This window comes from Andrographis paniculata, unplaced genomic scaffold (assembly GCF_009805555.1).
Source record: "Andrographis paniculata isolate CXL003 unplaced genomic scaffold, ASM980555v1 Contig82END, whole genome shotgun sequence".
In the NCBI taxonomy this organism is placed as follows: Eukaryota; Viridiplantae; Streptophyta; class Magnoliopsida; order Lamiales; family Acanthaceae; genus Andrographis; species Andrographis paniculata.
In genome coordinates, this window is record NW_026137620.1 from 2,786,584 (window position 1) to 2,808,197 (window position 21,614).

Below are 21,614 nucleotides of genomic sequence, written 5' to 3' on the forward strand. Positions count from 1 at the left end.
CTCCAAAAATGATAATTTTGCCCTTTAAACATTGGAATTGAAACCTGAGAACTCGAATTGTTGGCCATGACTTTGATTCACCAATTGTTTTTCGATTACTTTACCGAATCCCCTGCTCGAAAGGAATGCTGGTGTCCTTCTCCAATCTGCGCCTCCTTCCAGGCACAAATTCTGTGGCTCTCATACCAGAAATTTGTTGGGAAAGCTTTGTAAAGTTGATTGATGTTTCGAAGGCTACTGGGAAGAAGAAGAACTCAACCGTATGTTATTCACTCAATCCAAAGGATATTCAACCATAAAACATACAATAGAGATATTAAGGATTATTACATCAAATCAATCCAAATATGGAAAATAATAATCACTCTTTATTTAGATACTTTATTTAGATAATTACTTAATATATTTTTAATATTAATATAATTAATTGTTTAAAAATAGTTGAAGCATATTATTCAACAAATGAAAATATCTAATGGCAGCAACTAGTCGTCCTTGATATAAGGAGGCTCAATATCCTGCTGCAATTTTTAGCAACACAAGATCAGTATATACACTGAAATATAAGAAAACTGCAGCGTAATACAATCATTCCATCGAGCTATGCACAATAATCTTAGGCAATCCAAGAATAAATTGTATTTCAACAAGAATTGTCAGGCCCGAATCCCATCAAGATTTCCGACAGACTTAAAACCAGATTGTTGTAATCATATTGGCATACAGTCCTTGTCAGTAAAGGGAAGGGGTTAACTTCATATGTTCATTGATTCAATACGTCAGAAAAAATCACCACATCAGTAAAACTATGCTTTGAGTAGCACTGGAATTCAAGAAAATTGAACATACAATCTTTCGAACAACCTACGATATTCTCAAGAAACTGAAAACGAATTGCATAGAGACTAGATAAGTCAGACTGAATGTGCGAATCAAATCAAGAATGTCTACAAAATATTCATGGAGAACAACATTTTTATCAAGAATCACTTGAAGATCAAACCCCCAAAAAACTAAGAAAAGATCGAACAGGTTGGAAGAAGGATACAACGTATTGAAAGTTATCAAGATCAAAAGAAACAGATATGGAGATAAGAGTGTAAGGAAAGTGAAGAGAACTTATGGGATGACAAGGTGACGAAGGTTTAGATGACGGAGAAGATGAAGAAGAAGCCATGAATGGATCTCGATGATGTGCTTAGTCGCTTCTTGAAGAAAATTTTCAGCCTTTTTGGAAGATTCTTTTGAATAACAACCTCACTGATCATAACCAGACTTGCTATAAGCAATCATCTCATCCCTGATTTTGGAGTAATAAACTTTTTTAATCTTGATTATTTGAAATATTCACAAACTTCATTTTTTTAAAAATTATAATAAAAAGTTTCATAAGAAATCTGAAATGATAATTGAGAACATAATAAATACTCTTAATAAATAGTCTTAATAAATAATATAAAAGTGATTTGAAAACAAATGTAAACAAAACCTAAGTTTTGAAATCATAAGACCAGAAGTATATACATACAAAGAAACACAATATAGAATCGGTTGTTTTTACAGTAGCATAAATATAATTATTTGCACAAACTAATTATTCTTTTGAATAATTCCAACTCTTCTTTATTATATGCATAAGAGCCTCTAATGTGAATTCGAATATATTTTACTTAAACAGAATATTTTTAAAGTTATTCACACAGAAGATAAATTAAAGTGAAAAAAAATAAAAAAATCAAAATACTACGTTTCACAATTTTGTTTCTTTGGCTGAAAAACGAGCTCGAAGTAACTTCCTGTAGTAATCAGTTTTGAAAATTTATAAAAAAATATATAAATCTTAAGCGGTGTAGTAATATAATTAGTAGAATTTGATATCTATAAATTGTACACCATGCTTAGTTATCTGTAAATGTTTATAAATGAAACCACATGTTTAGGTAAATAAGATAATTTAATTAGTAAGCCAAAAAGTAAGTTAAGTTTTATTATTAAAGATGTTAGTTAATGTGATTTGCAATATTTTAGGACTTTCTCTTGTACCTATGTAACTCGTTTGAAGTTGTAATACCTTGAAAGAACTTAGGGTGTGCGTCATTTCTTGAAATCTATAATTTCGTTGAAACATATTTTTCGCCATGAGTACTGTTCGAAGGTCTTAGATGTATAATAGAATGCGTAATAACATTTCAAGTAGGGGTTTCATGACTGCATCATACGATTTTCTGAACAATTAATTAATGTATGACCGACCAACCCCAAGGTGTTCCTTGAAACATTTAGCTTTGAAAAGAACCAAATTTATTCATAGGTTAATGCAATATAGAATTTTGATCGATCGTTGATATTTCGTGAAATATGTTGGAATATATTAATTTTACTAATATCTTATACAGTGCAGATCTCTTAGGAGTAGCAAGAAGCACTGCACAGACAGCATATATGATGACTTGCATGCTCTGTTATGTTATTATCACAGGAGGAGCAACGTCCATAGCCAAATCCATAGGTCCAAAATGAGCTAGGATGGTTCAGGTGATCGGTAAGATATTTTATTTTCATTCAACTTGAATTATTGAATACATAAATTTACAGTGAACATTTTTGTGTTTTACGCGTATCATCATCAGCAGCCTCAATTGGGATGACGAAGATGATACCTCATATTAGAACTTATTACATAATAAAATTTTCTTGAGCTATTTACTTAATACTAATTTAATTCGACACGTTAGGATCCTAGCATTGAGATGCCACTGGCGACACATGTATATGTGTTATACTTAATTTAGGCAAATGGGAGGTAAATTTTTATAAGAATTTGTTTGTATATATATATATATTGCATTTTTTGAATTCAATCATGTAATATTTGCAGTGTATCCTAGCCTTGAGATGCCTCAAAGTATTTTCGAGGTGTATTCCATTAGAGGGTTTGAGTACATGGATGAAAATACATCATAGGACATGAGAGTAAGACATTCATTTGAACCGTAAAGAATTTAAAGTTCAATTGATATTTAAATTATTTTGTACTAACACTACAAAAAATTAGTATATTTGTAACGGAATTCCGTTCCTAAAGTTCATGTAGCTAACGTAATTCCATCTCTAATTCCGTCTCTAATATCATTAGTAACAGAAAAAGTGAATTTAGTAACGAAAAAATCTCGTTACAAAATTGATAATTTCTTGTAGTGTAAATTGCTTGCATTTTTTGGTATCATTATAAAAGATTTGAAAACACACGAAATTGGAACCTACGGCCCAGTCTACACATACGGAAGGGTCTCACTCATTTATGTTAAAATCTGATCTTTTTCACAAGACACAAAGATGCACTGGATTGAAGATATCTTTATTCCATCATCTGACATTCAAATAATAAGAGATTAAAAACAAGAATTTAGGAAATATAAATACAACCTAATTGCTAGTCTATAGGAATTTCAAACAACTCGTAATGTCAACACCACTAACCCCACAATCATTAATTAAATTTATTCTCAACACCCCCTCTTAAATTTAATTTTTTTTTTTAATCCTTCATCCCGATCATCATTTTGCACTTTTCGAACATCTCTGTGGGCAACGGTTTGGTGAAAATGTCCGCTGCTTGGTCACAACTTGCAACATGCTCCAGTTTAACAGCTCCATCCTTAATGTTGTCTCGGATGAAATGAAACCGTATGTCTATATGCTTGCTTTGTACATGGTTCACCGGATTCTTTGTCAATGCAATAGCCGATCTGTTATCAATGCGGATTTCAGTTCGTTCACACTTCACTTGCCCTAACTCTCCCAGTAGATTCCTCACCTAATTAATTGCATAACAGACACACCACACCGCTGCCACATATTCGGCTTCACATATGGAGAGTGCAACAATTGGTTCTTTCTTTGATTTCCATGCAAAAGCTGTTTTTCCCGTAAAGAATACATATCCTGCTGTGCTTTTCCGTTCGTCAACATCTCCCCCCCCCCCCAATCGCTGTCCGAATATCTCAACATTTTAAATTCTTCCATCTTGGAATACACAACCGAGTGATTATGTTCCACGAATATATTGTAGAATGCTCTTTAATGCCTTCCAATGTGAGTATCTTGGTTCCTCCATGAACCTACTCACAATTCCAACACTCATCTCCAAATCTGGCCTCGTGCAAGTGAGATAATGAAGACTTCCCACCAAACTTCGGTACAAACTTTCATCGACTCGGTCTTCATCTACATACTTAGAAAGCTCTGTGTCTGGTTCCATCGGGGTTGACACTGGATTGATGTTCGCCATATTGCTCATTTTCAAAATTTCTTTAGCATATGCTTGCTGCGACACAAAAATACCCATTTCACTTTGTTGTATCTCTAACCCAATAAAATATTTTATCTTTCCGAGATCTGTCATCTCAAATTAACGATTCATTGCTTTCTTGAACTCCTCTATCATCTTGACATTGTTTCCCATAAAAATGAGATTCTCCACATAGAGAGCGACGAATAGCAAGCCCATTGGTTCTTCTTCACATAGAGTGCATGCTCGAATGGACATTGATGGAACCCATTCTCCTTGAAATAGGTGTCGATACAAGCATTCTATGCCCGTGGTGCTTGCTTGAGCCCATAAAGAAAGTGTCTTTTTTAGTTTCAACACCTTGTGCTCACTGCCAACTTCAATGTACCCGGGAGGTTGTTCGAGGTACACATCTTCTTTAAGCACACCATTTAAAAATGCAGACTTGACGTCCAATTGAAATATTGGCCATTCGAATTGGGCAGCATGCGCAATTAACAAGCGAATTGTTTCCATCCTTGCAACTGGGGCGAACACTTCATCATAATCGAGTCCTGCCTTTTGTTTATAGCCTTTAGCCACAAGTCGTGCCTTGTGCCTTTCGATCTCACCATTTGCATTCAGCTTTTTCTTGAAAACTCATTTTACTTCGATGGGCTGTCCACCTTTCGGCAATTCCATCAGCTCCCAGGTTTTATTGCGTTCAATGGCATGAATTTCCTCATCCATGGTTATTCGCCACTTCTCATCCTTCATAGCCTCTTCAAAACTAATGTTCTCAGCATCAACCAATAGACAAGAAAGATGTACCTCATTTAACGAGTCATACAAATCCTGCAACGACCTCCACCTTGGATGCCTTGGTTCATCCTCATGATCAATACTTTCCGGAGCTGAAATATTTTTTGGGATTTCTATTTGACGAACATTTTGTGTCTCTTCCTTTGCATTGCTCCAATCCCACTCAGCTCATTCATCAAATTGTACATCCCGACTCACTATAATTTTCTCATTTGTCGGATCAAGCAGCTTGTATCGTTTTGTTTCCTCATCATAACCAATGAAAACATATTTTTTGCTCTTATCTTCCAGCTTTGTTCTCCGCTGATCCGGAATGTGTGCATACGCAATACAACCAAACACTTTGAAGTGTGACACCGTTGGCTTTTTACCACTCCACGCCTCTTGCGATGTTGAATTTTCTAGCTTTGAGTGAGGACAACGGTTTTGCACGTACACCGCACACTGCACAGCCTTTGCCCATAGTTTTTTCACCAAATTCTTGCTTTTCAACATTGATCAAACCATGTTGAGTATTGTCCGGTTCTTCCTTTCTGCAATGCCATTTTGTTGAGGAAAGTAGGGTGCGATTAGGAATCTTCTTATCCCATGTTCATCACAGTAGTTTTTAAACTCCCTTGAATTGAACTCGCCTCCTCTATCGGACCTTAGTGACTTGATAACTTTTCCGGTTGATTTTTCCACAAAAGCTTTGAACTTCACGAACACTCCAAAAGTTTCAGTCTTATCCTTCAGAAAGTAAACCCAAGTTTTTTGTTAGAAATCATTGATGAATGAGGATCTTGAATGTTTGCCCAGCACACACACTTCATAGAATTCATCCCTGTAGTCAATATCGGGCAGCCCTTGTACTTTGTTTTTCTTTGCCAAGGTTTTCAATCCTCCATAATGTAAATGGTCGAATCTGAAATGCCACAAAGTTGTTTTCTTACCAACATCTACATTCAAGCATTTTCCTTGTGCCACCTTCAAGTTAAGTTTGTACATCCTGTTTTTACCCATTTCAACACGAGCCACTTGCTGTCCTTGCTTGTCATTGAGATGCAACATCCGCCCCTTCATAAACACTGAATAACCTTTCTCCATAAGTTGACCCACACTCAAAATGTTACTCTTTAAATCCGGCACATAATAAACATCTTCAATTGTTCCTACCAAATCGTTCTGCATGAGCAAATTGTACATTGCCCTTCAACTCGAATTTTTTATGTATCTTCAAAAGATAAGTAGCCACCTTTAGCCTCTCAAAAATTTTTAAATTGGTGTTTCAAGCCACATATGTAATTTCTTGCACCCGTGTTGAGATACAATGTCATGCCATTGTCCTCGTTGGAGTTATTTTGCACCATCATGAGGATTCCTTCATTCTCCTCGTTTTCATCTTCAATTGTAAGATTTCTGTTCTCTTCCACCTTTTTCTTGCTCCAACAATCTCTTGCATAATGTCCAACTTTCCCACAGTTATGGCACTTATTGGGATTTCAATTTCTCGCAAAATGGCCATGCTTTCCACAGTTATGGCATTCGACTGTCTTGTATCCTCTACCACGTCTCGACCTCTCCAGTTTTGTGAGTTGGATTGTTCATTTTCTTTTTGATATCTTCCTGGACCATGGCCTCTAGTGCTGTGACCACCCCGACCACGTCCTTGTCCACGAGATTGAGAAGACAACAACGCCTTATCATCTTTAAAAGATGCTTTTCTTTTGAGGGCTTCCTCGAGTGTCTCATCACTTTTTTTCTTTTTCCACTGCTCATGAGCTTCAAGAGACCCGGAAAGCTCATCTAATGTCAAGGTTGCAATGTCCTTTGAATCTTGAATTGCACACACAATGTTATCGAATTTATCCGTGAGGGATCGTACTATTTTCTCCACCGATCGAGTATCATCCAGCATCTCACCATTTCTCCTAAGCTGATTTGCCACAGTTTGCACCTGGGCTATGTATTCGGACACACTTTCCGATTCCTTCATCTTCATGCTTTCAAACTCACTGCGAAGGCTTTGGAGATGCACTTGTTTCATCCTATCGGCTCCTTTAAAATATTTTTCCAGCTTGCCCCATGCTTTGGAGGATTTCGCATCAGAAATCTTTTCAAATTCATATTCATCGAGAGCTTGAAATAAAAAATGGAGAGCAGTCTTGTCCTTTATGCGTGTTTCTCTTAATACCTTCAGTTGATTTGCTGTTAACCCATCAACTCTTTCTGATTCTTCATAGCCAGATTAGACCACTTCCCATGCATCATTGGCTCCAAGCAATACACGCATATGAAAACTCCAATTCTCATAATTTGATTTTGTTAGCCGTGGAACCATCATCTTTATCGGACTGTTGGAACTCATATTGGCTCTGATACCAATCTGTTAATATCTGGTTCTTTCCACAAGATATAAAAATGCACTGGATTTAAGAAATCTTTTGTTCGATGCTCTGTTTTTTTTTTTTTTTTTTCATTCCATTATCATGACATCCTAATAATAGCATATTAAAAACAAAAAGTTACAAAATATAAATACAACTTAATTTCTAGTCAATAGAATTTCAAACAACTCGTAACTTCAACACCACTAACCCCACAACCATTAATTAAACTTATTCTCAACAGATATTTTGATTCATTTGAACAAAAAAAAAAAATGCAAAACACCGTAGTATTGAGTTTGAAATCGCTTACATGTACTCCATACATGTGCCATTCTTGAAAGGAGATATTGGATTGGAAATTTAGATATTGGAAATCAACTTGGAATCTATTTTCATCACCTGATCGACAATTCTGGAGATGATTTTTTTGGAAAAAGACAAGTTTGGATTGATTTAAGCTTAACAGAGATAGTGCTTCAAAAAATAAATTGGGATCATCAAGGCGCCACCGTTGTTGCCTTCTAAGTGGCAATTGATGCTTTGACTTGCACCTTCACCAAGCTTAGTGCTATCCTTCACAACATTACTTTGGTAATCAATATCTGCCTCACCACACTTTGGATTGAAACAAATTTGATGTCTAGCATTCACTTGATCTCATCATCAGCCGCACATTGAAGTCTTCAAGGAACAATTTCGAGGATCAAGATCCTTCTTTGGAATGTCACTTGGAGAATTTCTCACATCCACCGGGAAGGTAATGGTGTGGCAAATTTTATTGAAGATTAGGCTTGCATCTCCAGATCAATGATGTTGTTGGCTTCTCCCGATGTATCGGGACATCTTAGAGGTATTATTCGCATTGATGCTGATGGACTTCCAAATTTAGTTTTTATTGGATTATATTTCGACTCGAGTTGATAGTTGGATTTTTAGATACGACTTATTTCTCCTGTATAGCTGGTATGTTTTTAGTACATGTTATTTTTGTAGTTTAGTGTTCATTACACCTTCCGACCAACATTTATGTTTTGTATTTTTCTACATGACACTTTTAGTTGTTTCGTGGTATATAAGGTTGGGGTTCCGCCTCAACCCCCATTTGAAAGGTGATGTTTCTATTTAAAAAAAAAAAAAAAACAAACACCTTTGTGTTTTTGTAATTTCTCTTAAAAATATCACAGTTGACATCGTTTTTTCTATTTTTTGCCTTATGTTTGTTCTCATAGTGTTTTTTATATTTCCCCAAACATATTGCATCCAACAACCAATTTTCTTCTACCTTTTTCTTCCATACATTCACTAAACAACTAAAAGTGTCATGTAGGGAAAAATTAATATCTATTTTCTCTCCAAAAATATTACATTCGCTATCTATTTCACTTAATTGATATCTAAAGAAATACAAATACTAGAGTAATCAAATTTGAAAACTAACCACGGATATATGCGTCACTCTTATGATCTACTATTTTGTTGGGAAAAAAAATGTCAAAATACACAAAGTGTTGGAGATGAACTATAGTATTTCTATACATGTGTTGAACTACTTTATTCTTTATTTTTCATTCAAGAAAAATTCGATATCCATTTTTTGAAAGCCCCCTCACACAATTAGAAATGAGTACGACAACTATATATTTGCTTCATATATCTTGCCGTAATCAATTTGAACATAAAAGTTTGCAAGTTTAAATAATGTAAGATTTAGCGCTTGAAAATACTTCAATAGAGCAATTAGTAAAAATCAATATGGCGTCGAGGGAAGTCTTTCATCTTTGAGAAAATGGTTTACCAGCTGAAGTGCTTGTCTTGGCTTAAACGAAGGAACTTCATGACCGGCACCTCTTATCGTCACAAATGTCAATCCTTCATATTCCACTGTCCAACCACCAACCTATATAACACACATTTATTATTGTGATCTTGCTAATCATATAGCATAGTAAAATTCTAAGAAAAACAAATAAATAAATAAGATAGAGCTAAAGAATAATAATTGGGTGTATATAATTACAAAATACCTACTCCTCTTATATATACACACCAACAAACCAACAAAAAATGCTACCTGTTTATTATCAGTGTACCACGGCGTCCAGTCTCGTGTGATATTTAATGCCAATTTTTTCAAAGTATATCTAGTTGATGTCACTGGAATTCTTCCATCTGTATCTCCACTGATAATGGAAAACGAGAAGTTTCCTTTCGTTCAATATCTATGTAAGCTTGCTTGCGGCAAATCATTCATTGTGAATAAAAAATATGAAAAAAAATATATATGAATTTTGTGTAAATGAATTTAGATTTGTTGTACCTAAATATCCAAATACGTTGTTTTGCTGCAATCAGTGTCCTAATGGTAGGGAGCATAGACATTGGCGCATCGCCCCAAGATGTGATGTTGTCACTGCAAAAATGTATGCATACATTCGAGGCTATCAATCAATGGTGCACATACATGTATAGAATTTTCTTTGATAAGCTAAATATAAGATTTGTTCATTGCACTCTATTTTGTTCTCAATTCAGAACAATTTCATTGTACTCTACATACAATTTATTACTTTGATAATAAGTATAGTATTCATTTGCAATAAACTTATGAAATTTGAGAAAGACTATAATTGGTACAAGTAAAATATACTTCATTTTATCAAAAGAATTGTAGTAGTTAAAATAGCATGGAAGAGTTATAATTAAGGTGCTTTTAAGAGCATTGAATAGTAAATATTTTAAATGAAAAAGACTTAATAATTTATTTATAAACTCAAGAGTATGTCATATTGCAATATGGTATAGAAAAAAATATATATATTTTGTGACATTATAAAGCTGCGAGGAAAATTAAAAATGGAAAGGCGAAGTATTTCTTTTCGTAACACGATTTGCAAAATGCTTATAGAGAAATTCTAAAGAAATCCAGTAGAGACATAAATTCAACTTTACAAGAAAATCAAATAAACTGGAATAGGAGGTTTTTCGAAATTTCTTTACAAAGACTTGGCAGAACATTTTTTCAATTTTGGGCTACTCGCTTACATGATTGTCACATATTGTTTGAATCATTCAATATTTACATGAACAGTTAGAACCTAATTTTTATCTTATATATATATATATATACACATAAAAGATAAAAATAATAATTATAAGCTCATGTAAGTCACAAAAATTGAAACAAAAATATACATACCTGCAATGTGTCCATTTATAAGGAATTTTGGTAACGTTAGCATGCAATGCTTTTTGAACATCAGGCCTGTTGAAAAATGTTTCAGTATAATCTGATATACAAGGATCATAACCTGCCAATGCCCTCACATGCCATCCATCCTATAGAAACATAATTCATACAATTACCATAATTTAACTTTATTACGACAATAAATTTATAAAAACTAATTGAAATTATGTACATTCGAGACTTACATAGTTGGCTATATATCTCATGTCTGGGAAGGGTCGGGAAGTGTTGGTGATGTTGCTATTTTCGCATTTAGGAACGTACAAACTATACATGTCGATCAACTTATACACGGCAAAGTATTTATTCATTGCATCTTTGCACCCTTGGCTTACATTTTTTAGACTAAAATCGCAATTGCTTTTCAACTCTTCGTACAACTTGTCTGATATAACTGCATGGTTCCAAGCATACTCGATGAGGCCCTTTTGGTCTGTCTCATCATCCAACAAAGCGTTCCCTATCTGTCGGTTAATGCATCATTCGCCATTTTTTTTTTTCTATTTTCTATTGTTAGTAGAAAATTTTAAAGATGGACAATGTAAAAAATAAAATATAGTCATAATCAACCAAATAATTATCACAAATTCATGTAATTTTGTTAAATAAGATAATTATTTTGTTGAAATCATATTTATATTAATTAGTCATATTCAATTTTATTTAAATAGTTAAAAATTTTATTTTCACCATCAAGATAATTAGATTAAAAACTATTTTAGAAAACATACCATAATCCCTTTGAGGTTAATATAGTCCTCATTTGCCATATATTTGTTCTTCTCTACTATCACCTCTGCAAGCTGAGGTACATAGTGCCCTATAATATTAAATAACACAATATATTTAATAGTGTTACAAAAAGTAAAATTTGATAGTAATTTACACATACAACCATGAAATGATTTTTGTAAAACTTAAAACATTATATATGAAAAAAAAAAACTATAATTTTATATCTTATATATATATGGGTTGTGGATCTCGTGCACTACAAGAAAAAATCATTTTTGTAACAAAACTTTTGTCTCTAAATCTACTTTTTTCGTTACTAATGACATTAGAGACGGAATTATGAATGAAATTACGTTAGCTACGTGAACTTTAGGAACGAAATTCTGTTACAAATATATTATTTTTTTGTAGTGGTGGTCATCACCGGCATATATTTACGCATGGTACAACTATAGTTACAATAGAATCTATGCTAAAGTATAACATAACATATGCTATATTATAAATATCATGATATATATAAATATATGTTGATTATATTTGTAGCACAGTCAAATCAACACTATGTTGACTTTGACCGGATGAGCAGTTGATCAATTCCCATGTATTTGACTTTACACATTTTTCATATATATTTTCTGTTCTTGAAAGTTAATATCCTTTGCATCTTCTTCTCCTTTGTTTGTGTTGTCGTGGGTTAAATGCAATTATTGGGGCTATCAATCAGATTAAGCATATATTAAATAATTTATTAATTTTTTGGGCTTAAATGTATTTAGTAAGTGTGGGCCTCCTATGTGTAGAAATTCGATAACTTATTAATTGAGTGATGGGGCCGATTAATAATAAGGGATATAAATTAGGGTTGTGATCTCAGATCTAGGCGCATCGTCCATTACTTTTCATATCTCATCATGAAAGTAGCGGCATAAACCCTTTCGGTGTTCTCAAGAGGGGTTGCACCATAAGCTTGAAGAACACAAAACCTTCAATCAATTTGAAGATCCAAATATGCGTGCCCTAAGAAATCAGGTTAGATTTGATTGCTTTATTTTATTATCTCAATTATTTCAACACGATAGATCCTGAACTTAAGGTTTAATTGCTGATAAGCTCCAACAATTGGCAGAATCATGCTGTGTTGAATTATTGAGATATCTTGTTAGATGTATTAATATGTCGGATTCAGTACGAATCAAGAAGGGACGACACGGATATATATATTGATTAGTCAACGGAATTAAATTGTTTCCTGCCTGCATCGACGGAAAGCAGCTAATTCATTTTGAATTAGAAGGATCAACCATGCCACGTTGGTCTATTTGTTTGTGATTATTTGGATTAATTAACATGTAACAACTGAGTTGTTATTAAACTAATGCATACATGCGTGTATGACTGTGTTTTGAATGCATTAATTGTATGTATTTTTATTTATTTTTTTATCCATTTATTTTTGGATTAATAAATAATTTTTTGAAATAAGATAAGGTATGGTGTTAGATTCTAAAGTACTAATTATTAGGATTCGATCAATTAATTTCCTTTGGATTTTATAGATTCAGATATGCATACGAGGCCTTTGCTTATTTTTATTTATTTATTTTTGAATTAAGGATTATGTCTTAATTCATGGTTGAATTAATTTATTTATTTAGTCAATCGTTTGCATCGAGATTGACGTTCAGTTTATATATATGCATCCAGTTTCATGGTTGCAAAATTTATTAATATGCATATGTTAGTGTATCTGCAGTTAGATTTAATACGTGCATAATTTATTTATTATTAAATCAGATTAATTCTGACCTTTTTAATGATGCAATTAATCTTGGGATATAGTAGCGTATATTTTATATAGTATACATATGTTCAAATTCGACTATAATTATTTTGTGTATTAATTTATAATCTCTTTGGGTGGCATATTTTGTATATAATTCCGATGCATTTAGTACTTTCTAGACTACTTGATTATATTAATGAGTTTAGAAATTAATTTCCGTTGTTATAGCTTTCATATGTATTAATATACATCGTTTATTTTGAGGTGAATTTAATTAGCAATAAATAATAGTATAATATATTTTATGAATTGGTTGAAACAGTTATATTGCCAAAGCAGCTTCTGCTGTGTAAGTCAGTTTATTTTATATATTAGAAGGTTGTGTGCGTGACTTATAGTGCTGTTGATTGACCCAAAGGCAAGTCAGCGATTAAATAGTTACATGCACGTTTAATGACATTGAATATGGTGATAATAGTTTGTGTTATTTGTGTCTGAATAATAGATCTGTCCAAATATGAAATATTTTTTTGACACACTAATTTATTTTCAATATTTAATTGTCAAAACAAGTTTATCACTGGTGAGTCAGTAATTTGTCCGACGGCAATTGCTGATGTTGCTCGGTAACTTGCGATAAGATTACTAATTTATTTTATAAATTCACATGCGAAGCATTCAATAGCTTATAGGCATATTCATTCAGCTGATAATAAACATTCTTTTATTTTTTATGGAATCGAACTCATATACATTGAATGTAATTATGATTATAATTTAGTTTAAGAAAATTATAAATTCATTAATAATGCTTTTTGCGTTTTGACGGTGAAGACCGAGTATTTGACGTTGTCAAAGTAACCTCTCTTATATGAGATTTTTACTTGATAACGTAAATGTTTATGTATATTTTAATCCATGTAATTATTTTTCGGCCCAAAGGCAGTTGATAATTGACAGAATGAAATATACATTTGCGATAATATGTATGGGATAATTATATAGAGTTAACTTATGTGAATAGTGAATTAGTCCAAAGATTGGTTTACTATTTGACATTACTTATTGTACGTATATGATTATTGCAACAAGATGATTGCTAGCAGTCAATATTATTGATTCAAAGATTGATCATTGATGTTGCACTTATTGTCTTGGAATGAGAATGCATTACTATTGAGCTTCATTATGATTCATAAATATTCATGTGTATATCTTTCCGGTTTCAATACTACATGAAGACAACTTTAGACACTGAAAAGAATCAATATTGATTCATTTGGTTGCTTGAAACTTGACTTGGCATTAACAGTAGACTAATCCACTCATACAATGAAAAACACTACAGATGAAAAACAATTAATTGAGAAGTGAGATAGATCCATCGCCTAAGTCTGATGATCATTAAGAAAAGTACTCCATAAATTTTTCGAAGGCACGATATCTGATTATATCACTACCGTCAATGAATTCTTTGTCGAAATTGAGAAATGTTTTACCAAAAGCAATAAGGCGGAAATGAGTACTCTTCTTAAGAGTCTCATTACCATAAAGTATAACAAAAAAAATAACATAAGAGAGTACATCCTGAACATGTCTAATATTGCTATTAAACTAAGGGCACTTAAGTTAGACCTTTCGGATGATATGTTTGTCCTATTGGTCTTGCTCTTGAAATTAATTTAATTTGAGTTCATAGACACACCCGGGGGTGCATTTTGGTGTAACAATTAAATCAATGTGTCTATGTAAGATTATTTTTATTGCCAAAAATCAAATGGTGGTGAAAGATACATATATATGGGTGACAGCAAGAAAGTTCAAATTAAAGCAACTAGCAATTTTAGATTATTATTATTAAGTACTGGTTATTATTACTTGACTTTAGATGAAATATTTTTTATGGTACCATCTTTAGTCGAAATTCAATTTCGATCTCTATTTTGAACAAATTGAGTTATTATTGTATTCGGAATAAATTTTTTTAGTCTCTTCCAGAATTCAAAATTGGTTGAAACTAGTACATTATTTGATGATGATAATTGTCATTTTCTTAATAGTCTGACTTCATATTATGAATTAGTTATTGAACATATTCGTGCAACTTCCATGATTACGAATCCACTTAATTACTAAAGGGTTTCAACATAAGTTCTATAGTGAGCATGTTACTCGTATGAGACTAGATACATATCTTGATATTTCGGTTTAGTGAGAGCTGATTGGTAGTGTTCAAATGCTATTAAAGTTACTTTTTTTTTTATACTGCAGTATTCAATATGCATTGTTCAGTATTCAGTTATTCTAAATTAAAGTTAAGTGGATCAGTTGGAAATAGGCATGTTAATATCACATTATATGAAACTTCTATGTTGTGCATCCGCACTTGATCGAATCTTAAGTTATGTTGATGTTGTGACCACTTATTGGTCTCATTGCGATAAATGCAGTAATGGCCTCTTTGATCCGCATTGATGTAATTTATAGATAAAATTGGTAAAATACATCAAAGGATCTGATAGCAAAATATTCATGAGCTCGTAAGATTATTCAGCGTACATTTACCTAAGTGGGAGATTGTTAGATTAAAAATTCAATTGTGGGTTAAATGTAACTATTTGGGCTATCAGTCAGATTAAGCCTATATTAAGTGATCTATTAATTTATTGGGCTTAATTGTATTTAGTAATTGCGGACCTCCTATGTGCAGAAACCCAGTAACTTATTAATTGAGTGATGAAGCCGATTAATAATAAGAGATATAAATTAGGATTGTGATCCGAGGTCTAGGCGCATCGTCCATTACTTTTCATATCTCATCATGAAAGTAACGGCAGAAATCATAGCGGTTTTTTAGAGAGGGGTTGTGCCATAAGCTTGAAGAGCACATAACCCTCTATCAATTTGTAGATTCAAATATGTGTGCCCTAAGAAATCGGGTTAGATTAAATTGCTTTATTTATTATATCAATTATTTCAACACGATAGATTCTAAACTTAGGGTTAAGTTCCAACATGTGTATATATATCTATATATATAAATATATATATTCATAAACATCACGCTATATTTAAACTTCAATTCAAAATAAAAGTTTTATTATTTATTATACCAAAATGTAATTATATGACATTATACGATAAAAGAAGTAATAATCAAGCATCTATGCATATCAAATTCGCAATGTCTACCTGCATAGCTTTCCCCTGCAATGTAAAAGTCGTGCGATTTGTATTGAGGAAATCGTTGAAACCATCCCACGAGAAAATTATATGAATCTGCAGCTGATAACTCATAGAAAAAAATAAATAAATAAATAATAATACAAATAATTAAAGAGACAAAAAAAAATGTACTCATATTATATTATAATTAAAAATCTTGGTTGTGTTAAGAAAATTAATTAAGAAGTAAATATATCATGGTTTTCACTCAATAGTTTACCTGTAATATTGTCACCAAGTTGTTTAATATCACTACTTGTATTTGTATATGAGAACCCAACGCCGACTGGTGATTCTAAAAATAGTAAGTTGGCCGCTGATGGAAAGGAATGAGAGGAAAAATATTAACTGATTGGATTAAAAATATAAGAAAATAGGATTATTCCAAAATACTAAAGAAAGGCTAAATTGTACATAGTTTCATAAAATTGCGTGAAATTTTCTATATTTCTAAAATTGCGTCAAATTTTCTCATGGTTTTATATACTCTGCGTCTAACCCCTCGGTGGTCATTATTTAACGGTATTTGACTTAAATGCACCCAAACTGCGAATAAATTTTAGAATCTCAATTTCTAAACCCCTAAAATTACAAATATAATCATTTTTCTTATATTTAGCCTCAAAAAATAGTAAATATACTCAAAATAGTTATTTTTCTCAGGTTTTAAGAGCTTATTTTTACTGGTTTTGAGGCTAAATATAAGAAAAATTAATATATTTGTAATTTTAGGGGTTTAGAAATTGAGATTCTAAAATTTATTCGCAATTTGGGCGCACTTATGTCAAATACCGTTAAATAAGGACCACCAAGGGTGTTAGATGCAGAGTTTATGAAATCACGAGGGAGTTTGACGCATTTTTAAAAATATGGGGAATTTAATGCAATTTCGTGAAACCACGGGTGAATTTTGTCCAATTTAATCTAAAGAAAATAATTAAAGCCTTAAATACCTTTATTCCATGCATTTTTGTTGAGCTTGAGCTCAGGTTTACCCTTTTGAGATAAAAATGGCCCCAACTCTTCTGATTGTCCATAGCCAATGGACGAACAACCAGGACCTAAAAAAAATCCATTTATAAAATTATTGTTACTATCTATTTTTAAATTTAATGAATATATTATTATTGAAACTTAAATATATATATATATATATACATTACACTTTTCAATTAGTATTGTAATTTAAATAAATAAATAACGAATTGAAATGAATGGCATGAAATATCAAACCCATGATCCTATTTATGTTTGGATTCCAATGCTGACTAATGTATATAAGGAAAACAATTCATATTCGACGTGAACTAATAATACAATATATAACATATATTTTGAATGTCGGTGTTCAGTCGGTTCCGATAGTTGTACTAGGTTAAACAACAAGTCCCTTTGTGATAGGCGGTGCAAGGTGGGTAGGGAAGGATAAGGGTTTCGGAAACACAGCAGAGGAAATATCCGATGCTTTGATTTTGTGCGTCAATAGTCAAATGGAGTCATGGATCTTGGACTCAGAAACGTCATTCCACTCATGCAGTGATTCGGAAATCATGAAATCCTATACCGCATGTAATTTTGGTGTTGTCTATCTTGTAGATGACGAGATACTAAAAATTGTAGGTAAATGGATGGTTCGAATCAGAACACCGAATGGTGGGGAGTGGAGATTGAATGAGGTGAGGCTTATTCCGGGTGTGAAACGGAATCTGATTTCCATGGGACAATTGGATGAGGCAGATTACTCGACAAGTTTAGAAACTAACTCGTGGAAGGTAACCAAGGGAGCCATTGTGGTGGCTCAAGGGAGAAGAGATGGAACTTTACATGACAAGGCATGCGAGATGGAATTAGTTCCATGATCATAAATAATGACACAATTTTATGGCATTCTCGTCTCGGACACATGGGCGAGAAGGGGACAAGGGAGCTTGTTTCGAAGGAAAGATTGTCAGGTCTCAAATATGTTGATATTGGAGTATACGAGGACTGTATCTTTGGGAAGCAACGAAAGGTGGCTTTGTCAAAGAGTGGAAGAGACCCGGAAAAGGAAAAGTTGGAGTTGGTCCATACGAACTTGTGGGGACCAACTCCTGTATCGACCCTTTGGGGCTCAAAGTACTACACCATGTTCATTGACGATGCTACAAATTAGGTATGAGTATATTTCCTTAAGCATAAATATGATGCTTTTGATACCTTTACGAGGTGGAAAACACGTGCAGTAGGAGTAGTGAGTCGATTTATGAGCAATCTTGGAAGATAACCTAAGGTGGTGACCTTATATGAATTGATGTTGTATTTAACCTCAATTGCCCTCGATGAGTGAAGAATGAGGCTTGGCGCTGTCATTGCCAATGAAGTGTAATGTGATTACGAGAGATGTAATCAGTCTTCAAGTAGAAAATTGTTGTGATGTGAAACCCTTATTATACTTTAGGGATATGATTTGGATATTATATCATAAATTTAGAGATATGATTGACATGATACTAGGATTTGTTATGCTATAAATATCCATGTATTCTTATTTTAACGTGTGTTTGTGTATTTCTATAGTAAAATTATTGGCTTGACAGCGCCCCCAGAACTAGATCTTTCTAATGAAACCGAGTTACCAAATTTTTGTGCTATACTCCCTACGTCCATTAAAATTAGGCCATTTGGGCCCGACACGGGAAGTAAGAAAAATAAATATTTTATTAAAAAAATGATAGATAGTTGAAAATATTTTTCGGAAATTTAATTAAAAAGTAAAGTAAATGAAGAGAGAGAATGTAATAAAGTTAATGGTATTTGTTGTAAATAAGTATCGAATGGAGAATAATAATTAAATTCTCTTTTTTTTATTTCTCTCAATTTTCATAACGAAATCGATTATGAATTAATGTGAAAACTAGTTCATGTACGTATGTAGCACAAAACGAAAATTAAATTAGATATTGGTCAACAATATTCACGAATTGATAGGAAACAATCATTGACTAAAACTGCGGTGCTAAATTTATTTAGGACACTGACGTTTCACCTAATCAATACTTCCAAGAGATATTAATTACTTACAATTACGAGTACATCATATAAATATATATATATATATATATCCATTATAGTATATTTGTCGTATTATATACATATATTAATATTATTAATTCTTTTAGATTAGAAGCACACACCTAAAATGAGTCATCAGTCTTTCAGCATTCTAGATGGAGGGTTTAATAATCATATTGTTAGCAATAAAAACATATTTTGATAATATATTATCATTAACAAAAAAAAAAAAAAAAAAATTGTATACATATACATATATGTTGTAATATGTAGGAGGGACATTTAAATACTTTATTACACTAACTATTTTAATTAACTTATATTTGACTACATAATATCTCATACTGTAGAAACGATATTCACTTTTCCTTCAGTCAATTAGGACCACTGAGAAATTTGATCGGTCAAACTCCAAAATAATTTTTTCGTTTTTCTTTAAAAAAAATAATGGATTAGTCAATTTTTAAGATGAGGTATATTTAGTTCATTTGTATAGAATAAAGATATATTTACTATTTGTACAATAAATAATAATATTTGAAATTTGATATTAATTGAGGTCAGCCAGGCTGGCCTAAATGAATGAATTAAACCCATCTCATCTCATTTACAAATTCATCGCCATTGTAAACGTCACATGGGATGGGACCGACACATATAAAACATTTATATATATAATTAAAGGGAACGGTTATGTGCTGAAATGGAAAAATCAGCACCGTAATATATACAAATAACACACAGTCTTATTATACACAGCTCATGCTGTGTATAGCAATGACATGTGATGTTGCTTCATAATTATAGCATAGCGTGTTGTATAACAGTATGTGGTGTGGTAAAACCAATTAGTATTTGTGTTGTATAAAACTATAGCATGTGTTGTCTGTCAGTTCATGTGTTGTATTCGTGTTGTTGGTTTATAATTACAAGTGTGTTGTATAACAGTACGTGGTCTGCTGAAATCAAGTATTGATTGTAATGTATAAGAGTATAGAATGTGCTGTTAGTTTATGCTCTGTATTTGTATTATATAAATGCAGACGGTGTGATACTGGTAGTAACACCGTGTGCTGCGATGTATTGTCAGTACAGTGTTGAATTTAAAAATTCTGCATTGTAGGTGCCGCCATAATTAAAATATGAAAAGGAACGAAATGTCGATGATGATGAGAGATGACGAGCAATGAATGAATGAATTAATTAAGTAGTTAGTAGTTAGTTAGTTACCTCCATTGAGCCAGAGGAGGAGAGGGTTGTTGTGAGGGTTTGTAGTGGCCTCAAAGAACCAATAGAACAGTGCTCTCCCGTGGGTGTTGTTGACCGTCACATACCCGGCGTACTGTTTGAATTTGACGGCCGGCTGCCCCGGCAGCTGCTCGACTCTGTCCGCCATCTGCTGCTGCTCCGGCGTCACTGCCACTGCCACTCTCATTAACACCATTACCATAACTACCATACCCTTCACATCACCTGCACCAGCACCATTATAATTTTTATAGCTATACATATCTCTTGCTGTTTAATTTGTGTATAGATAGAGATATAGAATGACAACCCCCTTCCCCAACTCTCTCTCTCGCTCTCTCTCTCTCTCTCTCTATAAATACTGTATTTAAAGAAAGTAGAGTAGCTAGTGTGCTTATGTAGAGTCAAGACAACGATGATGAGAGGTAGGAGAGAGACGAAGAAATGGGGCACTGATGATTAATTAGAAAAGACGAAGAAAGTGCATATGTCAGTCACGAGACAGTTTGCTCTTTGTTATTAATTCGATTCCCCTCTTGTTTTGGAAATATCTCTTTTGGAATTAGTTTAAGCAAATGAATTATATATAGAATATGTATATATATATATATATTGGTGGAAAGAAGAATGGGTACATGTCTGGTATGAGACAACGGGAAATGATGAATAGAAATGATGGGGACATGCATTCCCACTTGCACTTGCTCTTGCTTGGAGCTATGGCATTGCCCATATTTATCATTTCACACACACACACACCACACACATACTTTACCAATATGAGCATGAACATCATCATCATTACTTTCAAACTCTTATTGAATTCATCACCAATCTTGAAAAACAAGTTTGTTTATGACC

At 32.8% G+C, this 21,614-nt stretch overlaps 1 protein-coding gene across 1 annotated transcript; it reads right to left on the bottom strand.

Moving 5' to 3' along the window:
* Positions 1 to 8,904: 8,904 nt before the first annotated feature.
* Positions 8,905 to 21,288, bottom strand: LOC127241523 (serine carboxypeptidase-like 34). The gene is made up of 10 exons (XM_051260630.1): positions 20,736 to 21,288; positions 17,408 to 17,515; positions 16,675 to 16,770; positions 16,422 to 16,514; positions 11,440 to 11,528; positions 10,894 to 11,172; positions 10,658 to 10,797; positions 9,779 to 9,871; positions 9,533 to 9,641; positions 8,905 to 9,358 (listed from the first exon to the last, which is right to left on the bottom strand). Exons 1-10 carry the CDS (start codon positions 21,013 to 21,015, stop codon positions 9,209 to 9,211), a joined length of 1,437 nt encoding a protein of 478 aa, XP_051116587.1. The 5' UTR covers positions 21,016 to 21,288; the 3' UTR covers positions 8,905 to 9,208.
* Between the last annotated feature and the right edge of the window lie 326 nt (positions 21,289 to 21,614).

Coding starts and splice junctions, on each gene's coding strand:
- LOC127241523 (XM_051260630.1), bottom strand. CDS start 21,015: ATGTATAGCTATAAAAATTATAATGGTGCTGGTGCAGGTGATGTGAAG. Junction 11,529..16,421: donor TGCAGGGGAAAGCTATGCAG/GTAGACATTGCG, acceptor TTAATATTATAG/GGCACTATGTACCTCAGCTT. Junction 11,173..11,439: donor TTAACCTCAAAGGGATTATG/GTATGTTTTCTA, acceptor ATTAACCGACAG/ATAGGGAACGCTTTGTTGGA.